The sequence below is a fragment of the Canis lupus genome, chromosome 7 (genome assembly GCF_048164855.1).
Source record: "Canis lupus baileyi chromosome 7, mCanLup2.hap1, whole genome shotgun sequence".
Lineage (NCBI taxonomy): Eukaryota > Metazoa > Chordata > Mammalia > Carnivora > Canidae > Canis > Canis lupus.
Genome location: NC_132844.1, coordinates 61,129,324 through 61,142,718, shown reverse-complemented (window position 1 = coordinate 61,142,718; position 13,395 = coordinate 61,129,324). Strand labels below are relative to the sequence as shown.

General features: G+C 42.1%; 1 protein-coding gene across 3 annotated transcripts in view; it reads left to right on the top strand.

Moving 5' to 3' along the window:
* Positions 1–13,195, top strand: part of BICRAL (BICRA like chromatin remodeling complex associated protein) — a 78,463-nt gene extending 65,268 nt beyond the window's left edge. For all 3 annotated transcript variants that reach the window (XM_072832977.1, XM_072832978.1, XM_072832979.1), the window contains exons 8-12: positions 912–973; positions 1,918–2,063; positions 3,358–3,452; positions 5,089–5,191; positions 9,278–13,195. In XM_072832977.1, coding sequence (XP_072689078.1) covers positions 912–973; positions 1,918–2,063; positions 3,358–3,452; positions 5,089–5,191; positions 9,278–10,059 — 1,188 coding nt within the window. In that variant the 3' untranslated portion in view covers positions 10,060–13,195. The remainder of the gene's footprint in view (positions 1–911; positions 974–1,917; positions 2,064–3,357; positions 3,453–5,088; positions 5,192–9,277) is intronic.
* Positions 13,196–13,395: the final 200 nt, after the last annotated feature.

The following is a 13,395-nucleotide window of genomic DNA, read 5'->3' as shown; positions in this document are numbered from 1 at the left end:
TCTGAGCTAAGTCAGACACTCAACTCACTGAGCCCCTATACTGAGAGTTTTTTAATTTTCTGTTGTTGTAAACAGGAATGTTATGAAATAACCAGTCCCTGTGGTCTTCTAACCCAACCACTGATCTAAAGAAAGGAAAAAAAATCTTGTTTTCAGCTTACTGAGTCCTTAGTTTCTTCTCCATCAAACACTAATTAAAAGTTTAATGAAACTTGTTGGGACACCTGAGTGGCCCAGTAGATTGAGTGTCTGCCTTCAGCTCAGGTCACGATTCTGGAGGCCTGGGATTGAGCCCCACGTTGGGCTCTCTGTCTGGCAGGAAGCGTGTTTCTCCCTCTGCTTCTGCCCCTCCCCACCTCTTGCATATTCTCTCTCAAATAAATAAATAAAATATTTTTAAAAATGATATAAGAAGTGGTACTATGGCCACCTGGCTATCCCAGTCTGTAGAGCATGTGACTCTTGATCTCAGGGTCATTGGGTGCCCCACATTGGGTGTAGAGTTTACTTAAAGGGGAAAAAAAAGAAAGGAATGCCCCACTAGATCACACACCTGGACTGTAACAGCAACTGAATTTTCAAAATGTTCATGGCATTGGTACCCACAAAATATATGTCTCCAAAAATCTAACAATACGTTTAGAGAGTTGGGGATTCAGGCTTTAAATACAACTTAAGTCTTTTCAAGGAACTGATAATAGAGCTTCCTATAATCTTGACACAGTGTGACTTTGCTACATAGCTTGTTGGACTTGCTTATTTTATTTTTTAGCAGGGCACATTCGATATCCTTCGAATATGCTCTTGATAAGGAGTTGAAAATATTCACAATATAGTGACTTTTATGTATAACTGTATTCTGCATATTTTTTCTACAAAAGGGAGTAAAAAGAGGTGTGTTTTGTCTTTAGGTGGATAGTCACTCAGGAGGACAAAAGCGGCCTGCTGCAAAACAACTAACTAAAGGAGCTTTGTGAGTGACCCTTGGAAATGACTCATTTTGAACATTTCTCTCAGTCCCTAACCTTCAATAAATACACAACAGAAGTCAGCTTATAATTATATATATTTTTTAAGTATATTTTGAAAATAATTTCCTACTGTTGGTTTCTTTTAGGACCTATAAATACAGTGACCCTTGAACAACATAGATTTGAACCATGTAGGTCTGCTAATATGCAGATTTTCTCCAGTAAATACAACACAGTCCTGTAACTGTATTTCCTTTTCCTTAGGAGTTTCTTAATAACATCTTCTTTAGCTCACTCTTTTGTAAGAATACAATATATAATACATGTAATATACAAAATATCTATTAGTCAACCATAGAATCAATAAGGCTTCTGGTCAACAGGAGACTCTTAGTAAGGTTTTGGAAAAGTCAAATTATATATTGATATCTGACTATGGAGGGAGCCGGTGCCCCCACCCCCCTCATGTTGTTGAAGGGTCAACTGTGTATCAAATAATAATTTAAGTGTACTGCTAGCTCTTTTGTTCTGAAGGAGAATAGTTCTGTCTGTTTAGCATACCACATACCCTTTGATTGGCCAAAGGGTCTCTGAGGAGAAGCATGGTTTGATAAACTCCTGTGTTTGGAACAGAAATATTAGCATAAGCTTAGCTGGCCAATGGTCAGGCATTGCCAAGATCTGTGTGAGCAGCCCCCACATGAGCAGTTGGTGTGAACACTGTGTTTTTGAGGCCAGGGTCATAGTATGAGTCCCCTGTGGAGACAGTTAGACCAAACCCTACTCCCACTATGGTGTACAAAGTATAAAACTCAAGGAAAAACAGAAGTTCTACACTGTGAATAGTAGTATTCCTATAGGTCTTCTTATCTTTGCATGCAAATAATCATCACTGTTAGATTTCCTCCATGGGTCTCCACTGACATTGGGAATTTCTCTTTGAAAGCATCCTCCAGCAGTTACAGAGGGACCAAACCCATGCTGTGACACCCGATAAGAGTCAGTTCCGGTCACTAAGTGATGCGGTACAGAGGCTGCTCTCCTACCACGTGTGCCAGGGCGCCCTGCCCACGGAGGAAGACTTGAAGAAAGGTAAACAGGCTGTAACCCCAGAGTACCACTGTGACACCAGACACCATCTTATGGATGCCCCACAGAAGAGCAAGAGCCCCACGGCTCCCAGATAGTAGCCATACTAGTGTTTTAATCACACACCTAACTTGTTCCCAATTTACTCAATTTCCAGGTCCATGTTTAGGGTGGTGGCTTACTCTTCTTAATATTCTGTGAAGGGATACCTAAACATCAGTATTTTATTGACCCAATTTGGGGGCAGTGAATCCAAAGCATTATTTGGACCACTGGCTGCAGACTTGATGACTCTGAAGTCGCTACTGTACCCAGTGACTTCTTATGTTTAAGCAGAATGCATACCCTTAGCTACTACCATCAGTTTTATGAATTAGATAGATACTTTAGCCCCCAAAAGCATTCTTCAAGTGCCAAAGTAAGTCTGGGGCATTGCTGGATCTCAAGAAACTGGCAAAAATGGTAAGGATGAGGACCCCTTTGTGCCAACCTGGGACTCCGCCCATTCTGATGCCAGTCCCCACTGCTGTGCAGCCTACTTCTGCCCTCCTTCCCACCACCATTTCCAAGCCTGGATTCCATCAGTTCCCCTCCATGGCTTTAATCCCTCCTGTAGCTGCCACCCGTCTTACTTACCTGGCTGTGGTCTCCGATCTAAATGCAGATCGGTCCCGGTCAGTCCCCTGGGAGCTTCCCTGGGAGGTCCAGGGAATAGGGTCCAGATCCAGCATTACATAGGGATGTGAAGACTCAGAGTTAAAAAATGTGAAACCTTTGGAGACTGGCAGGCAAAGGACAGAGCCACAGCACCATGGCCTGCAAAATACCATGAATTAGTTTGTGTCCTTACATAAATCCGGTCTGCCCAGCCCTGGCTGTAGGACTTCACTGTTCATTTGTTTTCGTTATTCATACCATTGGAAGGGAGTGGAGGGTTGACCATCTAGACCATCTAGACTAGATCATTCTCTATTCATTAGTATTTATTCTATGTCTGTGCTATATGGCTTTCTTTTATAGGTGATGTTAAAATATTCTGGTTTTGGCCTCCTAAATAAAGTTAAAATAAGCTAGTATTGAGATGAATTGCCCGATGACCTAACAGTGAACAGTGAGGGAAAGCAATGCAGAAGCTGTTTAAATGAGGAAAGCTATCTAACCTAAGAAGAGAAAACTGTCATAGGCAAGACATGTTTGAGTAATGGAAGACTAATGCATTTCGGTCCCGAGAAAGGAAAGACCTAGTGAGTGATTTGCACTCTCTTACCATTTTCTCTCTCTCTCTCTTTTTTTAAAGTCGACAGTGAATTTGAAACAGTTGCCACTCAGCTCCTAAAAAGGACCCAAGCTATGCTTAACAAATACAGATGCCTGCTTCTAGAAGATGCCATGGTAAAATTCATGCTACCAAGCATATTTGTTTTTTAAAACCCCACAGGTCACAGCTAGTAATTCAGAGAGAAAAACCTTCAGGGAACTCCATTTTTCCAACATAATTTCAAAGGCACAGACACTGAGGATTGTAGAAAACCTTACACCTGACTGGTACTACTGACACAGCATTTGCTACACTTTACATGAGCAATCACACCTAAGGAGTGCTCTGGTTTTCTTGGTTCTAAATGAGGAAACTAGGGCCTTGGTTAAGTAATTTGCCTAACGTCCTACAGCTAATCAGTTTGCAGAGCAATTAACAGAGCTAGGGGACAGACCAGGACCATCTGAGACCTCCACCCCCTGTCCGCACTCTGATGCTGTCAGCTGCCTCACCAGCCCAGAGATGCGGGGGAAATTGTTCAGAGTAACATCTGAAAAGACTGGGTGATAACAAATGTTAAAATTTGCTTTATCTTGTTTTTAAGTGAGTGATCATTAACAGTCCATAAAAATTCATGCATAACTTAAAAATATACAACTTTATAGTTTTTAGTATATTCATAAGGTTGTACAACCATCGACCACTGTCTAATTCCAGAACATTTTCATCACCCCGAATAGAAACTAAAATTAGTTTTAAAGCACCAGTTAATGAGAGAAAGAAGACACCTCAGGAAATGATAGACCAAATGTATTCTGAGATTTAAGAAACAATTCTGAAATCATATAGGCTTTCCTCTATAAGTTGGCCTCTTACAAGCAGTTTCCAGTTTAAGATCAACTTGAAATATACCTTGGGAGCTTAAATAAATTACATTATACACATATACAATACGGTGTAAATATGTATGTGTGTTTGTGTTTACTTATATATTGTTTATTTTTTTATAGATGTATATATATTTATATATGTGTGTATGTATAGATATATACTCTCTTACTTGTATTCACTTAAAATTGTGCCTCTAAAGTCTGAAATAGTTGTTCTTATGTCAACAACCATTTCAGAAAAAAATGCTGAGATATCAAAAAGACTTAACTTATAGTTTTTGAGGAAAGGACCATTTATTTGGTCAAACTATATCTGTTATGAATTTCACGTTAAATAAGACTCACAAATATAATTTAAGATTCAATTATCTATAGCAAAAAATAATTTTAAGGAAAACCTTACTACACAATGAAAGCACAGTAGAATATGAAGAAAAATATCATCCTAATGAAAAGATTGCTAACATATTATTAAATAGCAGAGGGGGAAATAAAGATGAAAAACAATGTGTATAGTTACTACCATTTGCGTGCATACATAAACAGAGAGGAATGTCAGGAATGTGTGTGCATAAAATCACTCTGCAAGAGTGTATTAAACTGCTAGGTGCAGGTGCCTCTGGGGGAGGCTGAGGAAGCGAAGAAGGGAGGCTTACTTTTCACATCCTCTTTAGAAATCAATGTGAAAATCACCTTTTCCCCCAAAATACTATTTTAAAACGCATCCCTACATGACAGGGATAAATGGGACTGAATGGGACATGATTAGAACCTAGACACCAAATCTTCATGTCTGGTTGCTTTGTTTGTTTCAAAGAAGCAGTGGGATATCTGCACTTGTTAAATGGCACCTGAAATGACCAGACTCTCTCGTTTTCAGCGGATCAATCCTTCTGCTGAGATGGTGATGATCGATAGAATGTTCAACCAAGAAGAAAGAGCTTCTCTGTCCCGAGACAAGCGTCTGGCACTCGTAGACCCTGGTAAGAAACATCAGAGGAAAAGTAGAGGAGAGGTACTGCCGGGCTTCAGGGCCATGGGCCTTTGGGGAGTCTGGCTGCAAAAATTGAAGGTAAAAAATGAGTTCTGGGGAGGAAAAAAAAAAACAGAGCAAGAGCAGTGTATGACTACTCTGAGAAGGTCTATAGTCTAGAAAATCCAAACTGGAATTTGACATTCATTATGTCATTATTTTTCTCCATTATAAACGTAAAATTATCATTCTTTCTCCAGTTTTTGAGAACTAAATTAAGTCAGAAGCCTTCCCAGAAGTATTTAAGCCTGAGCAGATTCCCGAGCTGCCTTACCACATGCAAGGCTTTGTGAGGGTTCCTGCCCACAAGCTCATAATTGAGATGCTCCATTCAAGTACTTCTCTCACCCCATCAGTTCCCACTGACTGCATTGAAAGAGAGGAAGATATTCTCCTCTGGCCAAAGTTTTTCTAGTTGGACAAATTAAATTTATATGAGGGATATGAACAGGAAAAAAAGTTTTATTACACGTGTGCAGAGGTCCAGTAATGAAGTTGAGACCCAAAGGATGACTGCAGCAGGCAGTTTTTATACTTTTCAGATAAAGAGACAATCAATCGTTGAGGAATTGACAAGATAAAGAAGATGACTCTGGGAGCTTCAATTAGTAAGGAATTCTAAACAGAATTTGGGCTGGAGGAGTAAAGTAACAAAAAGTAACAAGGGTTGTTTATACTGCCTTCTGGGCCCTAACCTTCCTATTGCTGGTGATAAGAACATCTTTCTCCTTCCCTGGTACAGGGTGGGAGATTTATTCTGCTCTCAGGGGGACAGAGGAGGGTCTAAGTGTCCTTGCACAGGCTGGTTTGAGAGTTTTTTTCAGGGTGGTTTGGTTGTGGTTTGGTTTAGTGGTGGCTTGTTTTCTTTTTTTGTTTGTTTTGTTTTTATTTTTGCTTTTTGAGACAGAGAGAGAGAGAGAGAGAAAGCATGGGTGCACACAAGCTGGTGTGGGGGATAGGGCAGAGAAGAAAGAATCCTAAGCAGGCTGCACACTTAGTGCACCCCAACACACTCTGTCTTTTAAAAATGAATCCTCCTAGGATGCCTAGGTGGCTCGGTGGTTGAGCATCTGCCTTCAGCTCAAGTCATGATCCCAGGGTCTTGGGATCAAGTCCCACATCAGGCTCCCTGTGAGGAGCCTGCTTCTCCCTCTGCCTATGTGTCTGCCTCTCTGTGTGTCTCTCATGAATAAATAAGTAAAAATTCTTTTTTAAATAAATAAATAAATAAAATCTATAAATAAATAAATAAAAATGAATCCTCCTAGGATGCCTGGGTAGCTCAGATCCATCCCTCCATAGGACTCCCCCCCACTCAGCAGGGAGTCTACTTTTCCCTCTCCCTCTGTTCCTCCCCCCCATGCTCTCTCTCTCAAATAAATAAAATCTAGAAAGAAAAAAGAAAGAAAGAAAAAGAGAGAAAGAGAGAAAGAAAGAAAGAAAGAAAGAAAGAAAGAAAGAAAGAAAGAAAGAAAAGGAAAGGAAAAAGGAAAGGAAAAAGGAAAGGAAAGAAGGAAAGGAAGGAAATCCTCCTAGAGGCACCTGCGTGGCTCAGTTTGTTAAGTGTTCAGCTCATGGCTTCGGCTCAGGTCATGATCTCAGGGTCATCATATCGAGTCCCCATTTGGGCTCCGCGTTCAGCAGGGAGTCTGCTTGAAGATTCTCTCTTTGCCCCTCTCCCTACTTGTTCTCTCTCTCTTTCTATCTCTCTCAAATAAATAAATCTTTAAAAAATAAAACTAAATCCTCCTAATAAGAATCCTCCTTACTTTTTTCTTGCCTCTAAATTTTTTAAATTAAATAACATTATAACAATTTGTGGAGTATGAATTTTACCCATACTTGGCAGCATCTTATAAAAGAAAAGGGATGTGCTTTTTTGTTTTGTTTTTTAAGATTTTATTTATTTATTTGAGAAAGAGATAGAAAGAGAGAAAGAGCAGGGGAGGGGCAGAGGGAGAAGCAGACTTCCTGCTGAGCAAGGAGCCAGATGTGGGACTTGATCCTGGGACTCTGAGATCATGACCTGAACTGAAGGCAGATGCTTAACCAACTGACCCACCCAAGCGCCAAAAAGAAAAGTTTTATTTCTCCTAGTTTTCTTCCAGTTCTGGTTCCCATTTACATACTTCATTTTTTAAAATATTTTATTTATTTATTCATGAGAGACACAGAGAGAGAGGCAGAGACATAAGCTGGCTCCTCACAAGGACTCAGTCCCCAGTCTCCAGGATCACACCCTGGGCTGAAGGCAACGCTAAACCGCTTAGCCACCCAGGCTGCCCTTACATACCTCATTTGTGGATAATTCTAATCATATGCTAGATAAGATTTTGTTCCTCTAATTCTCTTCCATTTAATCATCTGAAGTTCTTAATCATTTGCTAGACTCCTCAAAATAATATATAATCAATTTTTAATGCATTAATTTGAGAATTTACCTAAACCATTCCCCTACTGTTGGACTGTTATTTTCCAGTGGCTTTATTTCCATTCCCCTAACCTCTTTCCTGATTCTTAAATATCAAGATTCTGCCTCATGTTTGGTGTGGCTCATGAAATCTCTAAAGAGAGTAAATGATCCTTACACTCAGTCTAAAGGGAGAGTCTGAAAGAACTGCTATGTAGCTAAAGGAATCCTCAAATCTTTCCTAAAAGAAAGAGAATGATGTAGGATATATTTCTGTCTCTTCTTCTTAGAACCTAAAGTCTCTTATTGCCTTTCGATGAATTGGGCTTATGGATAAACCTTCCTACTTTTCACAGCTCCTCAGATATGAGTGTCATATGGACAGGGATATGCGTCATCCCCCTGTGTATTGTGCCTCCACAGCCAGTGTTTATTGGAGTCTTCTTTTTTAGATGTCAAGGCTGTATCCCCTAATCTCATGTTTTGTGATTTGGTGAAGAAATTTACATCTTGGTTTTACAGATGTCATCAAAGCCCTTTTTCACCTCTTCTCCCCTTCTGTAACAGCAGGCTGCCTCTGTGCCCTCAACCTCCTAAGTCCTCCTAACATTTTTCTTGCCATCCTGGGCTTTTCAAGCCTGACCCAGTGCAGTGCTCAGTCACAGACCTGGTTACTCCATACACCATTGTCCTGCCAAGCAGATAGGATTTTGGATGCCTGTTGACCATTTGTTTTGTGCTCCTGGCAAAGTGCAGCTTTGTAACGCTGGTCCCCTCACATGTGTCTACAGGGACTGAAATGCCATCACCCAAAGACAAGTAATTGTGTCCACTCCCACCCCACCCTAAAGCTTCCTTCCAGGGTCCTCTGCTCCAAGGGAGAAACCAAGCTAATACTAGCATCAAATTTCTGTCTTCAGGGATGCCTGGGTGGTTCAGTGGTTAAGTGTCTGTCTTCAGCTCAGGGTGTGAACCTGGAGTCCCAGGATCAAGTCCTGCATTGGGCTCCTTGCATGGAGCCTGCTTCTCCCTCTGCCTGTGTCTCTGCCTCTCTCTCTGTCTCTCTCTGTGTGTGTGTGTGTGTGTGTGTGTGTCTCATGAGTGAATAAATAAAATCTTGAAAAAAAAAATCCTGTCTTCAGACTTTCAAAGCAGTCATTAATTAAAAAAAAAAAAGAAAGAAAGAAAGAAACTAGCTAAAGATAACACTAAGAGGGGCACCTGGCTGGCTCCATCAGTAGAGCACGGGACTCTTGATCTCAGGGTTGTGGGTTGAAGCCCCAGACTGAGTGTAGAGGTTACTTAAATAAGTAAGTAAACTTAAAGAGAGAGAGAGAGAGAGAGAGAGAACACTGAGAGATCAAGACAAAGTGGAGCTCTTTGCCCATCTGGTTTTCCCATTTGTCACCAATCAGCTACCTTTTCAAAGAGGTCTAAGCTTCTTGTCTGGAAGCCATGGCTACTCTTACAGGAAGCCACCTCGAGTGTCACGTGCTGCTGCGTGGTCCTGGACCTGCAAGACTGGCTCGCTGAGCCAGGCTGGGTTTGCACCTGACCCACTGAAGGTCTGTCGTATAGTCCTTGCTCCCTCGTTCATTCTGCATTCTTTTGTGTTCCCATTTCCAGAGGGTTTTCAGGCGGATTTCTGTTGTTCCTTCAAACTTGACAAAGCTGCTCATGAGACGCAGTTCGGCCGGAGTGACCAGCATGGCAGTAAAACAACCAGCTCTCTGCAGCTGACGGCCAAGGCCCAGGGCCGAGACCGAGCCAAAGCAGGCAAGACAGAACCGGCGAATCATGACCAGTTTCATCTAGTGCCTAATCACATCGTGGTCTCCGCAGAAGGAAACATTTCTAAAAAAACCGAATGCCTCGGCAGAGCACTGAAATTTGACAAAGTGGGCTTAGGTCAGTACCGGGGCACATCTGAAGAAAAAAGCAGCCGGAGAGAGTCCGTGAAGGCCAGCTCTCCTGGCCCCGAGGGGCCGCGGAAAGCCTCGTGCAGACCGGATCACGGTACTGAGAGCAAGCTCTCCAGCATCCTAGTAGATTCTCACTTGGAGATGACGTGTAACAATTCGTTCCAGGACAAAACCCTGAGGAATTCTCCAAAGAATGAAGTTTTACACACAGACATCATGAAAGGGTCAGGTGAGCCCCAGCCCGATCTCCAGCTCACGAAGAGTCTAGAAACAACGTTTAAGAACATCTTGGAACTTAAAAAGGCCGGGCGGCAGCCCCAGAGTGACCCCACGGTTAGCGGCTCTGTTGAGTTAGATTTCCCCAACTTTTCTCCAATGGCTTCGCAGGAAAACTGCCTGGAAAAGTTCATCCCGGACCACAGTGAAGGCATTGTAGAAACTGACTCCATTTTAGAAGCAGCTGTAAATAGTATCCTAGAGTGTTAATAGCCGCAGCCCTGCCCCGCCCACCCGAGACCCGCCCCGGACAAGTTACATTCTTTCCTGGCAAAAGCAAATGGAAGTGGTCTCCTGTCTCCAGCCTGCTTGATCTTTCATCACAGGTTGTTCTTTCTGATCTCGATCCCATTCTTTGTTTCAGAGCAATACTCGTCGTGGTTACAGGGAGATCCTTTTCGCGAAATGAATCCTTGTTAGAAAGCAGTCTGATAGGCCTGACACATTTCAAGTGTTATGAAAGTGCTTAGAGTCATCTCTGTGTTTGTTTACTTGTTTTAAGTTCAAAACAAAACAAAACAAAACAAAACACCACCATAACTCACTGAGATCACAGTACACTTGGCCCTGGGTAAAATTCTGACAATCATAAGTCATTTGAAAAGAACAGACTTATTAAAGAAAATCAAACAGGACCGGATAGAAGCTACTTTTTAAAGAATATCCCACTGCATCTCCATATTTTGCTTTTCGGGGTTGTTGTCACTGTCGCCGGAGGGCAGGCCACCTGGGTTTGCCCCCTCAGCCATCTCTGAGCCGTGAGCTGCCCACTGCTCTCCGGGGCCCCCAGCCCCACGAGGCAGCCAGTAGCACACAAGCAAGCAGGGCACTTGCAGGGCTTCCTTGTTCATCGTTCAAGTGCTTTTCTGATGCTCCTGGAGCAAAACCTCATGCTTTTCAGCCTATGAGTGTTGAGTTTCATCTAGGGAATGCTCTGTTCTTAGTTGCAACGGCATGACTTGAGATCATTTCACCAGGCTAACTAAGGAAAACGGAAACCAGTTAAGTGGCACAGTGTACAGGGGAGGCCGGGATAGAGCCTTGAAGAATATAATATGTATATATGTAAAAGCATATATATGTTAACTATTGAGAAAAAAAAAACAACCAAGCGTTTTGCATTTTCTAATTGGATAGAGTCAACATGTGCTGTATGTTTTTGTTTGTTGCTGGGTTTCCTTTCATTTATCCTCTCCGGACCCTCTCCCACAAATAGCCAAGCGTCCAAAGCACTTTTGTTTGAAAGCTGTGTTGTCATTTTTCAGTTTAAACTTTAAGGGGACTTTGGCCTTGTTTATGCTTCTTGTCTGAGAACAGTAGTCACCCCCCCACCCCCACCCCCGGCAGCAATCATTACCAAAACACAGACAAACCAAAGTTACCAGCCCCCTCACCCCCCGCCCCAACTGAAAGAAAAGATCTGAGACATGGGATTCCCACTTGAGAGCCAAAGGACATGCCTTGTCATGGTCTGTGTGTGGCCCGTGTTCATATTAGTGGACATGACTTATTGCTTTATTTATTTATATTTCTTTTCAGGGAGCTTTCCCCCATTGTCCTTCCTTGTGTTCCTGCTGAGGTCATCCCATCTCTGCTGTCCCCTTCATCCTCAGTGTCATTGTAACCAGCCCATCTCTCCCATCATCGGGAAAGCAACATGACGGTATTTCATACGTGCCCTCCCCCACGTGTGTGTGCGTCTCCCTGAGCTGTTCAGATCCAGACGTCATTCTGGCGACAGTGTGGACACACTCACTCTTTCTCCCATGTGTGCACACTCTCTCATTCGTTCTGTTGATCTCTCTGGCTTTAGAGGTGCACCTGCTGGTCTCTATTCTGACACGTCGCCAGCATCTGTTTCTGGCTGTTGCCAGAACGCAGATGACCCTCGTTGTCATCATGTTGGGCGCTTCTTTTCCAGATTGGTCTGCGATGGAAAGGAAGGCTTCTGATTATTGGAAAACACGGCAGCAGAAGACCCAGTCTCCCTGTCCCTCTCTGCCCCCACACTGCCCTCAAAGAAGCCCCTCAGTCTTCATAAAAGCAAAGTAACTTCTCCCCACCCCCACCCCCGCCCTGGCCAATAGAACTTGGAAAATCTGGGTCATTTTAAGGTTCCCATTTTTTCCTCATTTGTGCCAATGTCCAAGTTACAGATTTCCCCTTTTTCCTGTATTGTAACATATTAGAAAGATAAGTTGGTATTGCCAGTTGGAACTTTCTATTTGGGCAGCCCTGGGGTAATACCCTACCCTGAACCCATGATTTCATAGGCTCTTCTTCTCTTAGGACTCATGCTCCCTTCATTCCTAGCAAGACTTAAAGATGGTCCCTCCTAATCAAATTCTTCTCATTGTGGAACTCTTATCTGGAAGCCCTCATGTAGGCTACTCATGGGTTACATTAATTACTGCCAATCAGTGGAATTCTTAAGAGAAAAGATAAACTTCATGTACATTTGTCACCTCCCTTTCTTCCCCTATCCTGCCCTGCTAGCCCAACCGCCGCCTTTCTATATACCATCTCAAAGGGTCTCTTAAGCCCTAATGCTTGTCTAGCAAACAGAGAGCCTAATTTACCAAAATGATACTTGTAAATTTTTGTGTCCTTGTATGTAAGTCTACTTTCTATGGAGGAAAGATTCTAGATAATGACAAATGAAGATTACGAAATGTATTTTACTCCTTGATTAGGTTATGCACACATGGGTCATAACTCGCATGTCGAGCCCCCTCTGGCGAAGGGTCAGAGAGCTCCGCCTCAGACGGCCAACTTTCAGTTGTTCAGGTTCATTAGTCAAGGTTAAGTTGTAGAACTACTTGTACTCAGTAACAAAAATCATTTTCTTTTCTTTTCTTTTCTTTTCTTTTTTTTTTCTGTTGTTGTTGTGGAAAAAGTGTGCATTTGTTATTAAGCATTTGATTTTCTGTGTCCTTAAGTACTGCCTAAAGATAAAGCAAATTTTAAACTGGCAATTACGAAAAAGAACTATTTTAGCTCTGAAGAATTTAGTAGATTTTGTTAGATTAGGGAGGCCTTACAGACTGACTTGTCTTATAGAGGACGCGTCACTCACTGTCAGTGTGGTGTGGGCTTTATTTGCTTAAATACCTTCATTTGTATAGTATGTCTCACTTGAAATTGCTTTGTATACATTTTGTAAAAATATTTATAAAATGTTTTGTAAAAAAAAGTATAACAAATTGCAGTTTATTTTGTTATGTTGGATAAATACTGTTAAAAGAAACCAGTCAGTAACTATATTGTTAATCCATGGTTAGGAAATGTTTAGTTGGAGATTACAAAATGAAACAACCATTGCAATACAGCCAAAGATTTGGGAAAATGTGCAAATGTGATTGTCTTGATTTTGCAAACAGGAGTGGCTCTTTTCCCAGAAGAAAGGGGTAAGTAAGTGTTCAGTTCTACTGAAATAGATTTACCATTCCCAGACAGGAGCCCAGCCAGTGAGGGGCTAGGATTGTAAGGGATCGGCCTTTCCAAACGGTTTCAAATTCATCAGGGTTGGTTGGTGAGAAAGTTTAG